Source organism: Vespa mandarinia, chromosome 16, assembly GCF_050613455.1.
Source record: "Vespa mandarinia isolate Hongniang chromosome 16, ASM5061345v1, whole genome shotgun sequence".
NCBI lineage: Eukaryota > Metazoa > Arthropoda > Insecta > Hymenoptera > Vespidae > Vespa > Vespa mandarinia.
The window spans coordinates 4,379,614-4,402,500 of record NC_140825.1 but is presented as its reverse complement, the minus strand read 5'-3'; the positions used below and the strand labels follow the sequence as shown (position 1 = coordinate 4,402,500).

The following is a 22,887-nucleotide window of genomic DNA, read 5'->3' as shown; positions in this document are numbered from 1 at the left end:
TATCAATCATCGGGTGCGCAGAAAATAAAAAAGAAACGAAAACGAAAAAGAAAAAAAAAAGAGTAAAAAGACGGGAAAGTAGAGAATGAAAAAAAGGGAGGGGGGAAAAAAAATTCATTTCGTCCAGAGAATAAAGGTAAAATCGAGCGTTGCTTTTTAGCGAAGGCTTTTCTTTCCGCCATTTTTTTTCTTTTTTTTTTTTTTAATTATTGTACAGTTTCGCGATAGACCGAAGTTTTCTGAATAGCGATAAGTAATGACTAATACCAGAGAAAAAAAAGAGAAACAAAGCGAAGAAAACGAACGTGGAGTTCCTACAAAAAAAAAATTATTTTTTTTTTTTTTTTTTTGTTTTTTTATCTTTTTCTTATAACATACCTAAAAATCAAGAGAGAAAGAGAAAAAGAAAGAGGGAAAAATTTTGTATAACGGCACATTTGTGACGTGTGTGCGCTCGTTCGCGTACACGCGAGTATACAAGAGTACGTCCATCGGGATAGGGGGAGGGAGTTGTTCGTTTATAAAAAAGGAAATCTCCTTCGATCTCGTTCATCGCATTGAAAACTGTAAATCGTTCGACTCGGCTACAACAACGACAAAGACGACGACGACGACGACGACAACGACAACGACGACGACGACGACGACGACGATGTTGTTGATAATCGGGGACGTGAGAATTGTATCTGCATTTTACTCTCTCTTTCTCTCTCACTTCGCTAGGTAAAAGAGGAGAAGGAGGAGGAGGAGGAGGAAGAGGAGGAGGTGGAGGAAGGACGGAGGAAGGAAGGTCCCCTTTCTCGACCGCACGCACAACAGCTGCGGTTACGCATTTCGCGCGATGCACTGGCCGAACGAGCAACACCCTCCCCTCCTCCTCTCTTTCTTCTTCTTCTTCATCTCCTCCCCTTTCTCCATATCCCTTCTCCTCCTCCTCCCGCTTCTTCTCAACCAACACTGCTTCAACCCCATTCGAAGGTCCACGACAGTATATATACCCTTCACTCTTTCTCTTCTTCTTTTTCTCTTCCTCCTCCTTCTCCTCCTTTTCCTTCTCCTCTTGTTCTACATCACCCTTCGTAACCGATGCACTGGCAAGGCTTCTTTCGAGGAACAGGTACCTCTAACTCCCGAAGTTTACTACTGATCAAAACGTGCGACCGATGCATTTTTCATTCGGCCAAAAAAGGGAAAAAGAATGAGAAGGAAAAAATCGAAGTAAAAATCAGAAGAAGAAAAGAAAATTTTATCTTTTTTTGCGACGTGTGTTTAAAAAAAGATGCTATGGAAAAGATCACTGGGATGACTACTTTCCGGGTGGAAGGGGCGAGGGAAAATGTCGCTGTTTAGAACGCAGGTTTAAATAAGAAAGAGTAAGTCGGAAAGAGAGAGAGAGAGAGAAAGGGGGAAAAAGAGAAAGATAGGGAATGAAGAAAGAAATGAGAGCGAGAAAGAGAGATAGGAAAAAAGAGAGAGAGAGATACGCACACACAGCAGCACACACACACAGCAGCACACACACACGCACACATGCATGTATAGATATTCTCTCGTGTCCCTCTCGTGTACTCAGAGCACGTAAAACGCTGGGCCCCGTTCGTTCGTTCATTGGTTCGTTCGTTCGTTCGTTCGTTCGTAAGCTCGCTTGTTCGCTCATTCGTCCGGTGGTATCGTTCTACCTGTGGCAACTTGAATAAAATTCAATATAGCAAACTCGTACGTCTTCCTCCCTCTCTTTCTCTCTATCTCTACGGCAGCAAACGAATCGCTTCTCGGAATGACAAAATGTTTTCACGATCCGACGATTACACCACGTATACGACAAGTAAGGATGCAACCAGCAACGGCGCGACTACTGCAGAAAATATTCAATCAGACAGGGGATATATATATATATATTTTGAATTCAATTGTTCGATTCCTCGAATTATACGAAATTCTATTGTTTATGTATAAATAATTAAAAGACGCGTAAGAATTTAAATATTAAATTTTATTCTTACTATTATTATTATTATTATTATTATTATTATTATTATTATTATTATTATTATTATTATTATTATTATTATATGAAACGATGCGAAAGGAAAGATTTTTTTTATATCGAAGGAAATATTTGATTTGGGGTTGAGAATTTTTGTCAACGTTACTCTCTCTCTCTCTCTCTCTCTCTCTTTCTCTCTTTGTCATCCTTCTTCAACACCACCTACTTCTCCTTCATCTCATTCTACTCCTCCTCTCGTTAAAGGCTAATTCAACGATAGTTGAATCTCGGGTAGAGTGTAACGTGGTATATAGTTGAGAGGGCTGATACACTCTCAGTCCTCCTTACATAATCATACGGCGTATCGTTTCACGCGTCAGACTTGAAATACGGTCCGAGTTACGCGAGAATAAGAGTCACGGGACTTACGGGAAGAGGATGGATGCGTTTGAGAAGATACGTGAGGTGCCTCGAAGATATTCTCTCTCTCTCTCTCTCTCTTTTTTTCCCTTTTTCTACCTACTCTCTTCGAAGGCTATAACGTCTCGAACGGAAGCCGAAACGACGTATAACATCGCAATGATCGTTCGTCGGGGCCTTTTTCGATTTTTTTTTTTTTCGTTTTATGTCGTCACCAAGCCTTCCACCAACCACCCTTCCCATCTCTCATCCCTTCCTCCTCCTCCTCCTCCTACCCGACAAGTCTATCTTTTTTCTTTTTTTTTTCTTTTCTTTTTTTTTCTTTCTTTTTTGTTTTTGTTTTTATTTTTTTATTTTTATATATATATATATATATATATATATATATATATATATCTTGCGAATTGAAATCTTCGTGTCGAGATTTCTGAATACTTTTTTTTTCTAGACAGATAGATAGTTATGCATATGTATATAGGTACACACAGGCACGCGCACACGCATATACACACACACATACATATATATATATATATATATATATATAGCCCACATATTTTTGCAATGCAATTCACGCGCCAAAGAAAGTATCAAGCTGGATCGTAGGCTCGTTATGCCGTCCATCGATCCGTCCGTCGTATGTATGTATATACGTACGTCCGTCCGTCCGAAGGAAGCGCAGGAGAAACAAATTTCCAGTAGCCACGTCAATGTCGTCGCGAACAATAGAATATTTACATAAAACATTCCGCAGGGTGAACCGGCATCGAGCTAAACCGATCGACAACAAACCGCGACAGGAATCACGTAGAAAATCTTATTTGTTCTTCCTTTCGTGCCGATAAAAATTAGAATGTATAATAGAAAAAGGAAAAAAGAAAAGAAAAGAGACGAGAAAAGAAACGAAGGAACGAACGGACGAATGAACGAACAAATTCGATAATTGAAAAAACGTTTACGATAAAAAAAAAAAAAAAAAAAAAAAAAAACACACAAAAAAAAATAAGGTAAAAATGAGTTGCGGCATTATGGAGAAGCATAAAAAAAAAAAGAGAAAGAAAAAGAAAAAAAAGAAAGGAAAGATGAGGGAAAGAAAATTTCATATAAATAAAAGGTACAAAAAGGAAAAGGGATAGAAAATCGTTCTCGTTCTAAATGTTAAATGAAAGCAGACACTAATATAAGTGGGTGGACGACAATGTTGTCTACGAAGTGTGGTAACGCGGGCGCGCGCGCGCGATCGAGCGAGGCACACGTACGTACGCGCATACGTTAAAGAAGAATGGAAGGCGGGGGCGTTCAGTGGGGGGCCTTAATAAGGATGCTGCTGATTATCCAATTCGTAAATTCTCGCTACATTTTGATCGTACTCTCTGAGCCGCGAGTAACAAGAACGACTATCCATCTTCTCTTTCCCTCTTCTACTGATTCACTCTCTCTCTCTCTCTCTCTCTATTTCTCTCTATCTCTATCTCTATCTCTTTCTCTCTTTCTATCTTTCTACCTCTATCTCTATCTATTTATCTATCTCGAAAAATTCCCTCTTCCCTCTCGCTTTTCCTTCCCCGTCATAACGTCTTCGTACGTTCCACTTTAGTTATTCGTCTGTCTTTATACGTGCCACCAAAGATAATGACTGATAACTATATCAGTCGATATATTGTAGGATTATTCGAAAATATTTTCTTCAAAAAAAGAAAAAAAGAAAAAAAACAACACACGCATATATTAAATTCGTAATAGAAATAAAACGATTCGTGAATGTAATCGTCTAATGCAATCTTTTCTTTTTTTCCAAATCGAATAATAGAGTAGCACTCTCCGAGGCAATCTTAAAGCGCATTCTCATTTAACGATTTAATCCACAAACGAAAGATCCTTCCAATAATCTGTTCTTACGTTTGCGTCGGATTTTTTGTCATTTGAATATTCAAAAAAAAAAAAAAAAAAAGAAAGACAAATTCCTGACGCCTTCGTGGACTAATCGGACAAGTGATAACACCATGCGTACGCGCTGCTTACGTAACCAATGATCGTATTATGCAAGCGTCAACCGGATGTAAATGCACCTTCTACGTGTCAACTACACGCGATGCTACATTATGTCGTCGGGTCGATCGCGTTTCAGGTAAACGCGGTCAAAACGTGCTGATTTATTGAGATTTCGAAGGAAATCGAAAAAAAGGAAAAAAACTTGGAGAGAAATAAAAAAAGAAAAAAAGAAAAGAAATGATTTATATTTATCTGTAAGATATATCTATATTGAATAAATATATATATATATAATGTATATACATTTATAGATATCTTAAAGATAGATGTAGATCATTAACTTTTCGTTGTTATCGAGTTTTCAATTGCGCATTACGTACTTTAGACTTTAACGATAAGATAATTAACATAAAGATATGCGAGAAAACGTTATGGTGGCTTGGATGGGGATGATGGATAGGCGAGTGTTAGGATGAGACAGAGAAATTGCGAGAAAAACAAATAAAAAGAAAAAAATGTAAATCTTTCAGAACCACGGCATTCCACTGTACACATTATTTCGTACGTCGTGCGAAACTCCCTTCGATGGTCGCCCCATAGAGTTAATTGAAATATATATTCGACTTAATCGTTCATTAACGTCTAGACAAACGCGCTTGTTTGTTTGCTTACTTGCTTGTTTACTTGTTTATTTCTCACGGCTCTCATCGCGACAGACGCATATTCGTCATTTATGTACAGACAATGTATGCGTATGGTTCTCGTAAATAGTTTTTTTCGCAACAATTCTAGACGCATATTATTATTATTATCATTATCATTATCATTATCATTATTATTATTATTATTATTATTATTATTATTATTATTATTGTTGTTGTTGTTTTTTCTCATTTTTCGTTTTCGTTTCTTTTCTTTTCTTTTTTCATTAATCGCTTAGTAAATAATCGACGACGATAACGGCGAAAGGGGGCCTGAGGCAGAGTAGGGATTTTGATCGTAATCGACATTTAATACTATAATCCTTTTCTTCTAATACTTAATATCAATCAGCCTTGTAGATAAACTGATACGTCACGTAGAATGTGATTCGCGTTTAAGAGGATGTTTTTCGATTATTAAATTTAGATTAAAAAAGGAAGAAAGAAGATTAAAGAAAACAAAAAAAAAGGAAAAAAAAGAACCAAAAGAAAAAAAAAAAAGAGGAAAACAAGAGAATTGAAGAGAGCAAAGAGAAAGATGACAAAAAAGAAAGGGGAAAAAAAAACAAGAAAAAAGAAGAAAAAGAGAAAAAAAAAAGAAAAGAAAAACTCACCTAAGGAACTTTCTGGATCGGAGAGGTCTGATAACGATGGCACCTTTCGCATGCTGGTGAATCTCCCGGGTAGGGCTGGCACCAGCCCTTCTTCTTCGGCATCGGAGGCGAGCTCTTGTTTCATCAATTTTGCCATTACCATCAGCATGCCGCCGCCGTCGCTAATGCTGCCGCCCCCTAAGAAGCCGCCCACGCCTCGTACATCGCGCTGAAAAGCGTGTTTCCTCGTTTTACATGAGTCGCCATTTTAAATATAAAAAAAAAAAAAAAAAAAATGAAGAACAAAAAACAAAAAGAAAAGAGAAAAGATCGTGACGATATATATTATCGGTGACCATAGTCGGCCAACAATTTCAAGATGTGTAATTAGTCGAAAATAAAATAAGGATCGACGATATAAATATTTTAGCTCTTGTAAAAATGTGTATTCTCGAGGAAAAAAGAGAGACAGGCAGAGAGAGAGAGAGAGAGAGAGAAGAAAAAAACAAAAATAAGAAAAGTATCACCTGACACAGGTTGTCATTCATAAAGAATAAAAAGGAAGCAAAGAAAGAAACAAAGAAAGAGAAGAGAAGAGAAGAGAAGAGAAGAGAAGAGAAGAGAAGAGAAGAGAAGAAAAGAACAAAATAAGAGAAAGGGAAAGCTTAATGGCATCTGGGTATTGTAAAACCGGGAGAAACGATAGTCACGAATCGGTGAAAGAAGAAAGTAAGTAGTGAGTGAGTGAATGGTAATAGAGTGGGGCGCAATAGAGAGGGAGAGGGAGAGAGGAGGGATATAGAAGAAGAGGGAGAAGAGAGTGTAGCGGTGGAAGAGATGAACGAGACGAGACGAGATGAGAGAGACAGAGAGAGTGGGAGGAGGGAAGGAGGGGTGGAGAGGGAGGAGAAAGGGAAGGGCAACGTAACGACAGTCAGGATCGGTTGACCTTCGCGCGAGGAGAGCTCAACAAGTTGAATGAAACGCTGCAAAGAGAATGACGCAACGGTACGCAATGCCGAGGAGAGAGTATCGGCTGCGTCGGGATTTAACGAGACGTGATCCAGAACGTGATCCAGAGCGTGATCCATAACATAATCCAGAACACGCTTTACCTAAGCCTGACCTATATTTCGTTAGGATCGTAAACTATATAGATTAGATGGATTAAATAGATAGAATATCGTAATGATTATTAATGATTAATTAAATCGTTTAATATAATCTCTATTTATAGAGATTATATTAATTTCTATTTATTAGGATAAATATAAATTCTATTTATTAAGATCGATATTAAATGGTACGATTGGTTTTAACGATCATCGTTTGATTCTTCATTTTTTTTATACGAACAAAAGTAATGAAGATGATTGTCAATTATTATTAAATCATTGTTGTTGAGCTTAATATATATTTTTCAAGAGCGAGTGAATGGACGCGTAATGTCGTCGTCGTCGTCGTCGTCGTCGTCGTCGTCGGCGTCGTCGGCGTCGACGGTTGTGTAGTAATTCCAGTCACGCGTTCGCTGTCTTTCCCTTTCGAGTATCATTCAAACGAAACTCTTTGCCTTTCGCCATTGGCACTCGATGACAAACGACGTTTACGACTCAACGTTTCGTGTTTAGGAAAGAAGAGAGAGAGAGAGAGAGAGAGAGAGAGAGAGAGAGAGAGAGAGAAAGAGAGAGAGAGAGAGAGAGAGAGTGAATGAGAGAGAGAGAGAGAGAATGTCGCACGTATAATCAAAAAGTATGGCTACTCCGACGGAATATGTATTACAGTGAGACGAGTTTTTAAATTCAACCTGTCGAATATATACGTACGTATGTTAGTATGTATGTTTTTGTGTATGTATTTATATATGTATGTATGTATGTACTTCCCGTCGTTCGAGTTCGAAACAACGCGTGCACTCATGTTCGAATACTTGTTCTACGTACACCATAGACATCTCCAGACGTCATTTATTATTTACTCGTTACAACGACGACGGCGATGACTTTCTTACGATTTTATACTATACTCGTCGTAAGGATTCCCGTATATATATATATATATATATATATATATATATATATATATATATATATATATGTATACACGTACAATATATATGGGGTGTTCCATTTTTAAAAGAAATCTCGTCAAAACGTAATCATAGTTACATATGACATTGACGATTATTTGTTTCTTTCCTCTTTCTCTCTCTCTCTCATTTTATTTTCTCGTTTATAATGAAAATTGATTGTTTTTCTTTTCTTTATTTTCTTTTGGTTCGTTTTTTCATTTTTCATTCTTTCTTTCTTTTTGTATTTTCTTTTTTTTTTTTTTTTTTTACATCGAACGAAATCGCATCCGACGTTGAAACAAATCTAAAGGCATCGTAACGGTACACACACTCTCTCTCTCTCTCTCTCTCTCTTTTTCTGTGTGTAGTGTGTGTGTATATATGTGTACATGTGTGTGTATACACATATATATATATATATATATATATATATATATATATATATATATACTACATATCGCGACATGTTTACGCCTACGTGCACGAGCACAAGCGTATTACGCGTATTACGAGTGGTGTCCCAAGTAATTACGACGCACATCGCGACGCATATCGCAGCGCATAGGCCAGCTTATGTGCATGCGATCCTTCTTACTCGAGAAACACGTGACCATTGTTAATTTGGCCTGTCGCACTCCATTATAAAGTATATTTTCTAGGTAATTGACCGAGCACCGTTAACGATTAATTAATTCATTAAACTGTTACGATCTATATAATTATTTTTATTACATAACTTAACCATTTTAAATGTTTAGTAACATTTGTAATTATAATAATCGTCAATATTGAAGATACCAATAGGATAATATATAATATCAAAGTCGAATATAATCATTAATTTGAAATCTTTTATGGAAGCTTATAACGTGTGCTTTCTCTTTTTCTTCTTTTTTTTTTTTCTTTTTTTTTTTTCTTTTTTTTCTGTTCGTTTCATTCTCGAGTATGTAAAACATCAAACGATACTGTTAACCCGAAGTTATCGCGTTTATAATTCTCAAGAGATTATAATGACTAATAATAATGAGAGCGTAGATATTAGATAAGAGAAAGTAGATATAAAAAAAAAAATATATATATATATATATCTATAAAGAAAAAAGGAAAATAAAATAAAATAAAATAAAGAAAGTATAAAATAAAAGGAAAAGAAGTACTTACGGTATTTACGATAAGGATAACAAAGGAATAAAACACATTCAGGAGAATTTTATATTATGAATAAAGAACGAAAAAGAAAGATGGAGAAAAAGAGAAAAATAAAAAAGAAAAATTTTAATAATCTCAAAAACAATGAATAGAAACTGTCTTAATTCTTTTTCACATAGAATAGAAAAGAAACACGGGTAGAAGAGGACTAAGTTGTTTTATCGTTGAATAGTGCAACGGAGCACCGTAACACGAGCGCACATTTTCTTCATTCGTTCAACTTTCGCTGGTTCATTGAAAAAAGGGATATAGCTACATACGAAGGACACAATCGAATTCCTATCGACGAACACGAACTCTTTACAACGAAAAGAAACGATGCTTTGCGAAAGCTCTTACTACTCTCTTACACATTCTCTCTCTCTCTCTCTCTCTGTCTCTCTCTATCTATCTTTTTTCTTTTTTTTCTCTCTCTTTTTATTCTTTTTATTCTTTATCTTTCTTTCGCTCGCGTTCGATTTTATAATCATTCTCTAGACACGCTTGAACGTTTTGTGAATGAACGAGTAAAGGCACAGAAGAAAGAAGGATAAGGAGAAAGAGAGAGAGAGAGAGAGAGAGAGAGAGAGAGAGAAAGAGAGAGAGGGGATCGAGGATAAAGAGGGAATAGAAAGGAAAAAAAGAGAAAGAGAGAGAGAGAAAGAGAGTGGGAGGAGAACGAGCTGGAAGGGGAACGAAGTTAGTAACGAGAGCAAGCTCTGCCAGACTGACTAAAGAAGAAGAAGCAAGAATGAATCGTAGAAGAAATACACTCTCAGCTAGCTAGCTAGCTAGCTAGCAAGGCGCCAACTTTGCAACAGATGATCAAAATACACATTTCTTCGTAAATCCTATTGCATAAATAATAAGAGAGTTAAAAATAATAATATTCTAAAAGGGAATAATTCGTTTATATTTCCATATTCATTTCAATGTACTTGCCGGTGTAAAGATTAAATTGATGAGTGATGATCGATCGATCGATCGATCGATCGATCGATCGATGAATTAATCGTGTTGAGTATGACTCGATAATTATTTTAGAACTATTACCGTAGAATTATTTTCATATCTCATTCATCGTTTTTATTAATATACTGTATATACATACATACATACATACATATATACATACATACATACATAGGTGTGTGTGTGTATATATATATATATACTGTATATACATAAAGTACTAAAATAATGATAAAGTATTATATATATATAAAGAAAAAATGAAATTAAATTATTCAAGAACAAAAAGAAAAATTGACATAGAGTTCCTATAAAAAATGTAAATAATTTTATCGATCGATCAAAGTGACGTTCGCGTTAATTAGATCGAGGATATGCAAGGGATAAAATATTGTCTGATTCATTTGGATGAGTCAAAATGAAAGCCTCGAAAGATCGACAGTATTTTTGCCAACGATTCGATATCATGAAATCATAAAAGATTCAATCAAAGAGAAAGAGAAAAAGAGAGAGAGAGAGAGAGAGAAAGAGAGAATAGAGAGGTCGTCAAACAAATTCGTATCTCGTCGAATTCGTTTTCTGAAATAATTAAAATGGGACAAATACGTCGTATGTGTCTTATTATCGTTTAATGGATGATAGAAAACAATTGGAGAATATAATTGATTTTCGCATCCACAAAAATAGATATGAGGAGGACAGATTCGCATTAATCGTCCTATCAGACATGTAAATCTATTCGAAGCGTGAAATAAATTCGGGAGATACATAACTAGCTAGCTAACTAACTAGCTAGCTGGCTAGCTAGCTATCTAGCTCTAGCTATAGCTAGCTAACCCAATGGGCCAAGATTTGGCTGGCTCCGAGAATATCGCAGGTCGAATTTGCGATGCCAAAAACTGTGTACCAAAAAGTGATCTCGGTCATTCATAAATGAAATTATTGAATTTTAGCGTGACCTTTCTTCTCTCTCTCCCCTCTACTTCTCTCTCTATTCATGTGGAATAATATAATATTTTATACCAATGTATGTGTCGGTGTCTAATGCGATCGATAAGAAAATCAACCTGCTCAATTATTCTCGTAATAACACTCGTAAACGAGTAGTATTATTCAGGGAATAGAGAAGAACCGGACCAGACCGGACCCGGTCCGAATCACACAGACAGTTAATATTAATGATGATTTTGAATTCATAAAAAATATGATATCAACGATTGTAATATCAGTGTTTTCTTAGACCGACTGTCGCCAATCGTGCCACACATCATTCGACGTCATTTAAAAAAGGCAGACGATAAGATTAAAGGCCACTCGATGAAAAACGGAAAGCGTATGATAAAGAGAAAAAGAGAGAGAGAGAGAGAGAGAAAAAAAAAAGAAAGAAAAAATATTAGAAGAAAAAAGAAAAGAAAAGAAAGGAAAGAAAAAAAGAACTCTTTCATTCTCTGCTTTTCTCTTCTACCGTGCGAGAAATTACGATATTTATGCAAGTACTATATCCTTACTGAGAATAAACAAGCTTTTACTGATAAACAAGCCTCGATTGATTCATACATTTACGCTTGGAGCAATTGAGAATATAATCGAGAAGAAAGTGATTGTCTAAAATGATGAGGGAAGAAAGAAAAAGAGAAAAAAAAAGAAAGAAAAGGAAAAAAAGAAAGGAAAGAAAGAAAGAAAAAAAAAATATCTCTTACGTTATGCCATATCGTATCCGGCTTTGAAAACGGTTCGAATTAGATCCTATCAACATCGACAGCTGCCCAATTTTGACTCGTTAATATTCATAGACAGTTGGGCGATATAAGAAAAAGGATTACTCACTTCATAAAATAAAAAATTAAAAATAATTAAAAAAAAAAAAAAAAACAAAACAAAAAAAGAACAAAAAAAAAAAGAAAACAAAAAGGAAAAAAAAAGAAAGAAAGAAGAAATAAATAAAATAAAATAAAATAAAGTGGAATAAAATGAAGGAAAAGAAAAAGAAAGGAGAAAGAAATAAGGAGAAAGAAAATAAAAAAGAAAGAAACACGATTAAAAATTCAGGATAAAGAACGATAACTTAAAACACAAGGCAAAAATACGTTCCGATAGTCTGGCACGGACAAAGGGACTCGAACGTAGTCGCATTTTCTTCGACGGGCGAGTCCTCTCTCTCTCTCTCTCTCTCTCTCTCTGTCTCTCTCTCTCTCTTTCTCTCTCTTCCCCTCGATTTCCTCGTGGCCAAGCAACGGAACGAAATTTATTGTACGACGAAAGCACGGCAAAAGGAAACGGATGCACCGCACCCATATCGTTTAAATCGGAACGAACGTCCTACCGAAGGCAATCATTCCGATATCGCCTTTGTAAAAGATCACCATCAATTAAAACCCGGCTAAAGAGGGCTTTGTAACGCAACAGAAAAAAAGAGAGAAAGAGAGAGAGAGAGAGAGAGAAAGAAAGAGAAAGAACGATACACGATATACGAATGATTATAAGTAATAAAATTTTTCCAGAAGAATCTCTATCGTTATTATTAGAACTTAAACGATGATAAAAGAGGAGGAATGATTAAAAAAAAAAGAAGAGAGAGAGAAAAAAGAAGAAGAAGAAGAAAAAGAAACGAAAAAAAACTCAGCAATTTCTCAATACTTTAAAGAGAGAGAGAGAATCTTCGTGTTGAGATAATATTAACAAATATTTGATTCACGATCGATACTACTCCAGAATTCGTGGTTAATCTTGGCTAATACGATATAGAGCTGAGGTAGGGAAGAGAGATTGTAGAAGAAACAAAAATAACAGGATTAAAGAAAGAAAGAAAGAAAGAAAGAAAGAAAGAAAGATCTAATGCCTTTCGAAAATTTGCTCATGTCGTCCTTTAATGAAATGAAAATCATATTGAGAATCATTTATCAATTCGAATTTATCTACTCTTCCTCTCTCTCTCTCTCTCTCTCTCTCTCTCTCTATTCGCACAAGACGATTATCATCCATTAGAGCATGTATCGGTATTTTTTTTTTACTCTTCTTTTAATTTTCTTACACACGAATGAACAGAAAAACAAGAAAAAATAGAGAGAGAAAGAGAGAGAAAGAGAGAAAAAAAAAGAGAGAGAGAGAGAGAGAAGTTTGTGAGGCAGCAGAGTTCGTAGAGAGAAACGGGATGTGGTGAGGTCTGGCCGAAGGAAATGCGTTCGGTAGAGGGGTAAGGGAAACCTAAGCCGCCAGAAATAGCATCCCTTCCCGCATCATGTAGCCAGATCTTCTGCATGCACCGCTCGTCGTCGTCCTCTTCGTCCTCGTCGTCGTCGTCGTCGTCTTCATCGTCATAGTCATCGTCATTGTCGTCGTCCTAGTCGCTGCCTACACATCCACCTCTAACACACTTGTGCTCGAACGTCCTCCATCACCGGTAGCAGCGGTAACTCTGCCCTATGCTCTTGCCCTTCTATCTTGCAGCGATCGTTGTGCGACCTTTCCCTTTCCATTTACCTAACACGAGTTAACGGTCAGGTAAAGAACGAGACAAATATTTGACTTTTTCTTTTTTAATTTTTCTTTTTCCTTTTTTTGTTTTTCTTTTTTTTTTCTCTCTCTTCTTCCCTTTACCTCTCTACCTATCTTTCCGCCACCCACACTATCCTTTTCCGCGCCGTAACCTCCCCCATCCCCTTTTTTTCCTTCATTAGGACAACAGTGGAAAAGAAGAGACATCTTTCATGGATGTGTGTGTATATATGTGTATGTGTATTTCTAGGTTTGCGATGGGGTAGGATGTATATAATATAGTTATGTTTCTTTTTTCTTTTTATTTTCATTTTTATTCATATTCTTCCCTCCATTCATCCTCCCTCTCTCTCTTTCTTTCTATCTTTTGTGAGAACCATTTTTAAGTTCAAAAAAAGAAGAAAAAGAAAGAATTAAAAAGATAAATGAAAAAGTATTCTAATTAATTTACTTGTAATCTTTTATATATATATATATATATATATATATATATACACACACGTAGATATGTATAGTGACAATGAAGGAATTAATGAAGAATATCAAAGTTAAATTGATTTTCGGTATGCATTTAACGAAAGTGTCGCGTTGCACACATTAAAAGAAATATTCTACATGTAGTAGTAGTTTATGTGTGGATACATGCTGTGACTCGGGTAGAGCATGTGCGGTAAGAGACGTTTTGTGGGAGGGGAAAGAAAGAGAAGGGGAATTAGGGGAAGGAGAAGAAAGAAGAAAGAAGAAAGAAGAGAGAAAGAGAGGGAGAAAGGAAGAGGGAGAGAGAGGGAGAGAGAATGAGAGAGAGAGAGAGAGAGAGAGAGAGAGAGAGAGAGAGAGAGAAAGAGAGAGAGAGAGAGAGAGAAAAAGAAAGAGAAGGGTCAACGACGACGACGACGACGACGACGATGACGACGATTACGACTACAACTACGACGACTACGACTACGACGTAGACGACGACTACGACTACGACTACGACGACGACGACTACGACGACGACAACGACGACGACGACAACGATGGCAGACCAACGAGATGGAAGGAAAGAGAGAGAGAGGAAAAGATCGGAGCGCCGGTTCTACGTTCATTCATGAAACGAACGCAGGAGAATGACTGACTGAGTGAGAAAGATAAACCGAGACAAAAAGAGAGAGAGAGAAAGAGAGGGAGAGATAGAGAGAAAGAGAGAAAGAGAGAGAGAGAGAGAGAGAGAGAACCGAGCCAATTGTTAGGCTGCATTGTGTACGTGATCTTTCTATGTGTAGATGTGTGTGTTAGTATGATCCATAGTCTGTCCACGAAGTGCAAAACTTGATTTGCCTAAATTCAAACTTTTCTTTGCAATTTATTTTCCGACTTTAATCAAATTTTTCTCTTTTTATTTTTGTTCTTTTCTTTTTCATTTTTCTTTTCTCTCTTTCTCTCTCTTTCTCTCTCTCTCTCTCTCTCTCTCTCTCTCTCTCTCTCTCTCTCTCTCTCTCTCCTCGTGGTAGGAAAAACATGTCTATCGTAAGATAAAGATCGATTTTTTCAATATGTGGGTTTTCCTATCGATGACGCACATATTACACGTACATGTTTTTTTCTTTATATATATATATATATGAATAGAATCATTATTTGAATAGAGAGAGAATGTATGTATGTACATGAATGAACACAGAATGTGTCCTTAATGAGAAGTATTCGCTAGGATTTATTGTGAAATATAGTGATCTTTCTTTTTCTCTTTTTTCGAAAAACTCAGAAACAGGTCAATTTTGCTTTCAAGAAGGGGGACAGATCCTTATCGTATTATATTCGTTCATGTTGCATTAACCAACTAAGGGAAATGACAATCCCTTTTAAAAACCTTAAACGGCAACAGAAGTCAAGTGGCATATCATTCGAAAAGTCTTTTATAATACTCTTTGTAATGGTGTCTTTTTATTTGGTCCTTCTTTTTTTCTCTTTTTTTTCTTTTTTTGCAATTTTGAATCATTGATTCTCCCTCCCCCCTCTTACGGGGAAAAGAGGGGAGAAAAATGCATTTAAAATCGTAGGTCGAAGAGAACTTCTATTTTATTAAATATTTAAAATGTATATCGTTAATCTCCATGAGATAATAAAATCTTCGTGCAGTTTGCATCGAATATTTTTACATCCGGTATATTTCGATGAATATATGATCTATAACAAAGTTATTGGTCCACTCTTTTTATTAAATAATTTGATCGGACAGTCGTACTTTGATTTATTTGAAAGCTGGATTTATCCATTAAATTGATTTTTTACAATCCAAAATATATGCCATCCAATCGGCTTTGTTAAGAGAACTTTCAGCGGCGCGTTGTCGAATAATGCAATCAGATTACATCGAATTTACTGCAAAATATTCGATTTCTTTTCGAGAAGAATTTATATAACTTCATGGAGATCAACAGATACACATATTTGAATATATAATAAAATAATGCTTTTCTTTTTCAATCTAAAATTCGAAATACATTTCCTCGGAAACTATTGAATATTGATTATAAAAATTACAAAAAAAAAAAGAAAAAAGGAAAGAAAAAGAATAGTACTATTGCAAAGAGAATTAAAAGATCTTTTAAACGATATGCCACTTGACTTTTATTACCATTTAAGATTATCGTAGGGATTGTCACCTTTCCCCTTAGCCCAAAATGGGTGATGGGTGATGATAAGGACTTCCCCCTTTCTGAGAAAACAAAATTGACCTGTCGTGGGGTTTTCTTTCTACGAAAAAATCACTTAATTTCGTAACAATACAGATGGACATTTTTCATTGAGACACTGTGTACATATAAATATAGATATATACTCACTTTGATCCATCTGTGATCGATAGGATAGCCACCTTTTCGGGTGCCAGGATTTTCTTCGTAAAAATCCTGTTCCTCCTCCCCGTAATCGTACAGGGATTCCATATCCATGATGTCTAGAGAAACAAAAAAAAAAAAAAAAAAAAAAAGAAAAGAAAAGAAAAATTAGTTCACATTATTTATCCACTTTGACATAGACATTTAAACAAATAATAATTACAAATTGTATTGTACAAAAAAAATTGTTCATATAATTCTTCTTCTTCTTCTTCTTCTTCTTCTTCTTATTATTATTATTATTATTATTGTTATTATTATTATTATTATTATTATTATTATTATTATCGTACTACCCTTCCTCTGTGCCCAATAAATTTTTAAGTATTCTCTATTATTTGCAAAAAGGTACCGTAAAATCATTAACTGCATTATGGTGGATACAACACGGTCGGTCCACACATCGTGTCGGCCGTCGTGTAATATATAGGAAGTTCCGAACCCTGCTTTCTACGGAGATCAAGTTACCCCGGCTGGAAGTCTAAACGACAGATGGTAGGTGGAAAAGTGCTCGAGTACCGGCGATCGGACTCTCTCACGGCTCTTTTTTTTTCTTTCTTTTTTTTTCCTTCTTTTTTCTCTTTTTTTTCTTTTTTTTTTTTTTTTTTTTTTTTTTTTTATTCTACATGGCAAAGGATGAGCTATACAAGAACTTTCAAAATATACTGCTATCGTTCAATTTCAAAAAATCAAATTCCATTTGTCTCCCACATTGGTTAATCCATTTCAAATGCAATTTGAAACACGTACGATGAGAACATAAGTGAGGAACAAAAAATGAAAGGGGGGAAAAAAAACAAAAGAAAAAGAAAAAAGAAAAACGAATGAAAGAAAAGAAAAATGAATGAAAGAAAAGAAAAATGAATGAAAGAAAAAAAAACGAAAGAAAGGAAGAGGGAGGAAAAAAATAAATAAATATCACGATACTCGTGACATCATTCGAGTTATCCGTTTATCATAAATACTTTCAGCTCGGCGAGATCTATTCGCCAGTGTAAACTCGTTTTATCTATTAGATCATTATCACCATTGCGAGCAAAGGTATCATGTGTTATCAACGTGCAAGTAAAAAGCATTTTACCGATATAATCACGATCATACAATATATATATATATATATATCCTGACAATAAAGTGTCAAATTTCAAAAAAGAAACTTTTTCGTGGGCCGAAGAAAAAGAACGAGACAACAGTCGGTCGCTAAGCCGGGACTGGTCTTAAGCCCCCTTTCCCCTCCTCCCTACACTTATTGATTAATTAATTGAATTGAGATATTAACTAATTGAGGTATCAATTGTCACCTCTCTTATTTATTATCTGCTTGTCACTTTTGTAATAAATTTTTCATTCGACTTAAAACGATGTTAAACTTTATTCTGTATTCTTCTGTTAACATCGGGCGTTACGTAATTAGATATTATACAGATAACAATAAGAATTCTAAAACTTTCACATTGATCGATCTTCCTCTTCGATCGTGGTTACGCAAAAAAAAAAAAAAACTAAAAAGAAAAAAGATATACTCTATCAATCCTTTCGTGTGTGTTTACTCTTTGATGTAATAATAAATATAATAAATAAAAGAGAGAGAGAGAGAGAGAGAGAGAGAGAGAGAGAACAAAGTGAACTCGAGTGTTTGAAAAGAATAACGATTCCACTTTACAACTTTCATTTACAAATTCGAAAGGAAGTGAAACCGAGCTCGTCGATAGGATTCAAACCGAAATTGGAGACATCACGCAGAAGAGGATTGGTCCTTTAGGAAGCTGAAATATCCCTCGATTATTTCAAGAACTTTGGTCTGACAACATGTAGAAGAAAGATGCACTTATTGCTACCGCGATTTTTAGATGCGGGTTCTTAGGAGAGGCTTAGATCGTTGTACTCTGGGCTAACACAGAGCATAACCCGTATAGAAAAAGATCGTGGACCCATATCGAAGGAGAGAAAGAGAAAGAGAGAGAAACAGAGAGAAAAACAGAGAGAAAGAGAGAGAACAGATGAAATTATTTTTATCAAAGAGATGGCAACGTCCAAGGCAAAAAAAAAAACAAAAAAGAAAAAAGAAAAAAGAAAAATGAAACAAAACGAAAAAGAAAAAAAATTCGAGATCATTTTAAGAAGCTTTTGCTAAGGTATTTAAAAAAAAAAAATTCTACTTCAAAGCTTTAGATTCTCGGTCGTTAAAATCATTTCCATCATAAATTATCATAAAAGAAAAAAACATACTTCTATACCAAAAGATATGTATTAATATATATATAATTAGATCATTCACATTGATCGTTTGCTTCTAGAAATGTTCGAACTAAAAAGATCTTAAAAATCGATTACTCCTTTTCGAGGGTTTTTCTAACTGATTTTCAGATTGTAAAAGTACTAAATAGGAATGTTTTACGTTTTCTTTTTTCTTTTTTTTTTTTTTACAACGTTAACAAAAAAATTACGAGACTCGAAAAAATGGTAATAAATTTAAACAAAAAAGAGAAATCATCTCAACTCTCAATTCAGTATTAAATTACTTTTTGTTCGTTTCTTTTCGAGGTAATACTTCATGTAATTTAAATTGCCACGAAATTAATCGGATTAAGATCGAAACCAATAGTCGAAATAACTTCATTGTTGCGTTAAACTGTAAGACAAGTTACTGTTTGACCTCTTTAAATATCCCTTTCTAAATGACGAACGAGTTCAATTCGCAAAGTTCATATCCACGGTCTGTCTCCCTTTTGTTTTTCAAGACTTTCGAAACGTTAGGGCGTCCTCGTTCTTTGTCATCACATACGTGCTTTCTTTTTCTTTCTCTTTGTCTTTTTCTCCCTTGACCCTTCGCTTTCGTCTTTGGCAAAGGGACAACGCGCGTCACAAGAGAAAAAGATGGTAGTAGGGTCGCGACGTTGCCACACCAAGATCAATTTTTTTCAAGAGGGAAAAAAATACCAAATTATTAAACGATCGAAAAAGTTACGAAAAGTTACGAAGTGAATTTTTTGTAAATAACAATTATAATCTTCTCTCTCTCTGTTTATATTGTTATTAAAAACGTATTAAAGATCAAGAAGCATGAATGTAATTCATTCATTATTACAACAAATTTGACTTTTAATAATATGACGATATAAAGAAATAATAAAATAATATGTACCTTGAAATATAATCTAATAAATAGTTTACTAGATCACCGATGACTTTATATACGTTATATAATATTCACTTTCATTCTTTAATAATATCAGTAATAAAACATTCTCAAGTAATAATCTCACTTAATAATATGATAATATATAGATACATTAGAGAGATATGTATCTTAAATATAACCTCAAAAAAAAAAAATGTCCAATAACTGATACGTATTTATAAACGTTTTTAGGTTGGACATATATCACACATTCAAATGTTTTCATTTATCTTCGATAAATTCGATAAATCATTTCGATAAATTCGATAAATCGGTAAGAGATAAAAATTTGAATTTATATCGCGTTTGAAATAATCATGACGAGCACGTATAACTGACGATCACGTTCGATGGTACGATCGTTAGACGTCATAGTTTATAAGTGTTTTCCTTGTTAGAAATTAACAGCCTTTCGTTAACTACTCTCACGATCTCTCTCTCTCTCTTTCTTTTTCTCTTTCTCTGGTATCTTGACGATTATATATTATCCCACCCTTTGTTCGTTTCGACACAAAACAGTATATAAAAGAATTTTTACTTGGCTTCGTTGTTACTTTCATAACAGCCATTTTGGTTTAATCACGGATTACATAATTACTACGTGAATCAAGTGAAAAAAATTACGACGAACATGGAAACACGATTATTACCTTTTTACGATTGATCAAAGATAATTGAAAAGAAAAAGAAAGAATCCATGTAATAATAATAATAATAATAATAATAATAATAATAATAATAATAATAATAATAATAATAATAATAATAATAATAATAAATAAAAATAACATTATTGTATTATGCCATTTTGAAAAGAGAACTGTTTTAGCTTACTTACGTAGCTTACATTAGGAAGTTAAGAAGGAAGGAAGGGCGGGAGGAAGGGAGACGGGAAATAAGCAAACCGAGCGAAAGAAAACTATTTCGTAAAGAAAACGAGAAGGATAATTTTAATAGGGACGATCGAATAAAGGAGAAGTGAAAAGAGGAGCGATCGAATAAGAAACGTGATTTTCGATTGGTCGCATATGTATAGCATATGTATAGCATGTGCATCGTCAAATGGATCGTAAAGGCATATATGTATGTACGTACGTATGTATGTATATAAAGAGGGATACGAATGAGAGAATGGTGTTATTAGTGTAACAGTTAATGGTGCCGAGAGCCAATGATATTAGTCTAGCGTTAAAAACGATATGTGATAACTGGTGGGAGACACATCGGTATCATCTATTAATTTATTATTTTATTATGCATTTATTGCTATTAACGACATAACAGAGATAGGACTTCAATAGAGACACACACGCGCGCACACACACATACGAATACACAAATAAATAAACAAATACATACGTACGGACATACATACATAGACACGCAGATCATCATAAGAAACGCTGAACGTTCATATATGCGAATATATATATATATATATATATATATATATACATACATACGTATGTACACACGTATATAAGTGCACTCGTTATTCGAATCGTTCTTAACTCTGCGTTATCTTATCACATTGATCCTTACATGTCGATACCACCCTACAATAGAAAAATATTCTTAAGGTTCTTTTACAAATTTAAATACATTTGTATATATATATATATATATATATATATATATATATATAACACGCATATCATTTATGTATTATATCACTTTTACTACTACTACTACTACTACTACTACTACTACTACTACTACTACTATTATTATTATTACTATTACTATTACTATTATTATTACTATTACTACTATTCTATTACTGCTACGTCAGCTGATCTTTTTTTTTTCAAAAAAAAGAAAAAAAAAAAACCTCTCTTGAACGTTTTCGTTTTTCTTTCCTTCTTGCTTGTATCTTATTTCTATTTTTTTTTTTACACGCCGGATTTTCTTTAAAACGAATATAATGTAATACGTGACAAAAACGTTACACACACATAAAAATAGAGAGAGAAAGAGAGAGAGAGAGAGAAAGAGAGAAATAAATATAATACTGCGAGATACGAATTTAATCGATCATCGGATTTTCTGAGTATTATCGAATCATTTCGATCGTAAGAAATATATCATGAATTCGTTTGGCCAATGGCGCGTATATAGAGATCTATTAAAGAGTACATGTTCGGAAACTTGGCCGGCTACGTATATTTCACTTCCATCTCTCGTAGGATGTGCTAGCCAACGAAGAAGAACTCCTCTGTCAAAACAAATACATATAAAGAGAACGAGAGAGAGAGAGAGAGAGAGAGAGAGACAGAGGGGAAAGAGTGAGGGGAGGCAGAGGGAGTGTGTGTGTATGTGTCTGTGTGTCTGTGAGAGAGAGAGAGAGAGAGAGAATGCTTCGACGTTGATACGTAGGCGTTAGGCGAGTTTTATCATAGGGTTCTTTGCCGTTTCGTAAGAAACGAGCGATGCAAACGAACAGCGTAGAAAATGATGATTATAATAGCGTTTTTCTCTCTATCCGATGATATCTAATCATCGTGTCGTTATTTACATTACGCACACATGCATACGCGCGCGCGAAAGTATCAGGCAATGAGAAAAAACAAATAAAACAAAACGAAACTAAAAAAAAAAAGTATATATATATGTTATATACACACACACACATATATATATATATATATACATATAAAAAAAGGAGGAAAGATAGAACACGAATCCTTAAGTAGAAAAGAGATTGTTCACTTTCGAAACTCTTTCGAAACTCTTTCGAAATTTGAATGTATCGAGAACCGTCACATTAAAAGGTTAAAACGATTGATTATCATTCTTGTTTCTTTTTTTATTTTTTTATTTTTTTTTTTTTTTTATTTTTTTATTTTCTCTCTCTTTCTCTCTCTCCCTCTCTTACTCTCTCTGTCTCCTTGTCTACATACCCGTTTAATAGAGTCGAGTAGCGCGAGGCAGGTATATATAAAGGTTAAACCAAAGTGTTGTAATGCACGTAAAACACGAAACAAAAACACGTAGCACAAAAGAGTAATAATCACGTGTACGACTGCGAGGCGCACGCACATCGGCAGCACTAACGCGGTCTACCCCGTTTACAATACAACTTAGAGATGTATTATAGCTTGCTTCGTGCCCGACGATCATGAATGAAACGTAGAGCGGGTACTGGCCTCCCCTGTCCCCCTCCCCGTTCACCCCTTCACATTCCTAACGATCCGCACTACGCGTCGTCATTCGGGAGAATTACATTATACCGCTTCGTGATTCGTCGAATTGTCATCCATCTTCCTTGCAGGTTCTTTCCGTTCTTTTCCTCGCTCTGATTGGTCGAATCTGTCGTATACGATAAACTCCGAACAATTGGCACGAAGTACGAATAGAATGGATACTCTACTTTAATTACCTTTTTTTTTTTGTTTATTTTATTTTTTT

The 22,887-nt window shown here is 34.9% G+C and overlaps 1 protein-coding gene across 10 annotated transcripts in view; it reads right to left on the bottom strand.

Moving 5' to 3' along the window:
• pnt (ETS transcription factor pointed) overlaps nucleotides 1–22,610 on the bottom strand; it is an 89,917-nt gene extending 67,307 nt beyond the window's left edge. For 5 of the 10 annotated variants that reach the window (XM_035867746.2, XM_035867747.2, XM_035867751.2 and 2 more), the window contains exons 1-3: nucleotides 20,018–20,039; nucleotides 16,245–16,357; nucleotides 5,715–5,922 (exon numbers count right to left, since the gene is read on the bottom strand). In XM_035867746.2, coding sequence (XP_035723639.2) covers nucleotides 5,715–5,922; nucleotides 16,245–16,357; nucleotides 20,018–20,039 — 343 coding nt within the window. Of the gene's footprint in view, nucleotides 1–5,714; nucleotides 5,923–16,244; nucleotides 16,358–16,461; nucleotides 16,485–19,443; nucleotides 19,467–20,017; nucleotides 20,041–22,379 lie in introns of those variants that run through there. The other 5 variants (XM_035867748.2, XM_085661800.1, XM_035867750.2 and 2 more) reach the window with 5 other exon arrangements.
• Between the last annotated feature and the right edge of the window lie 277 nt (nucleotides 22,611–22,887).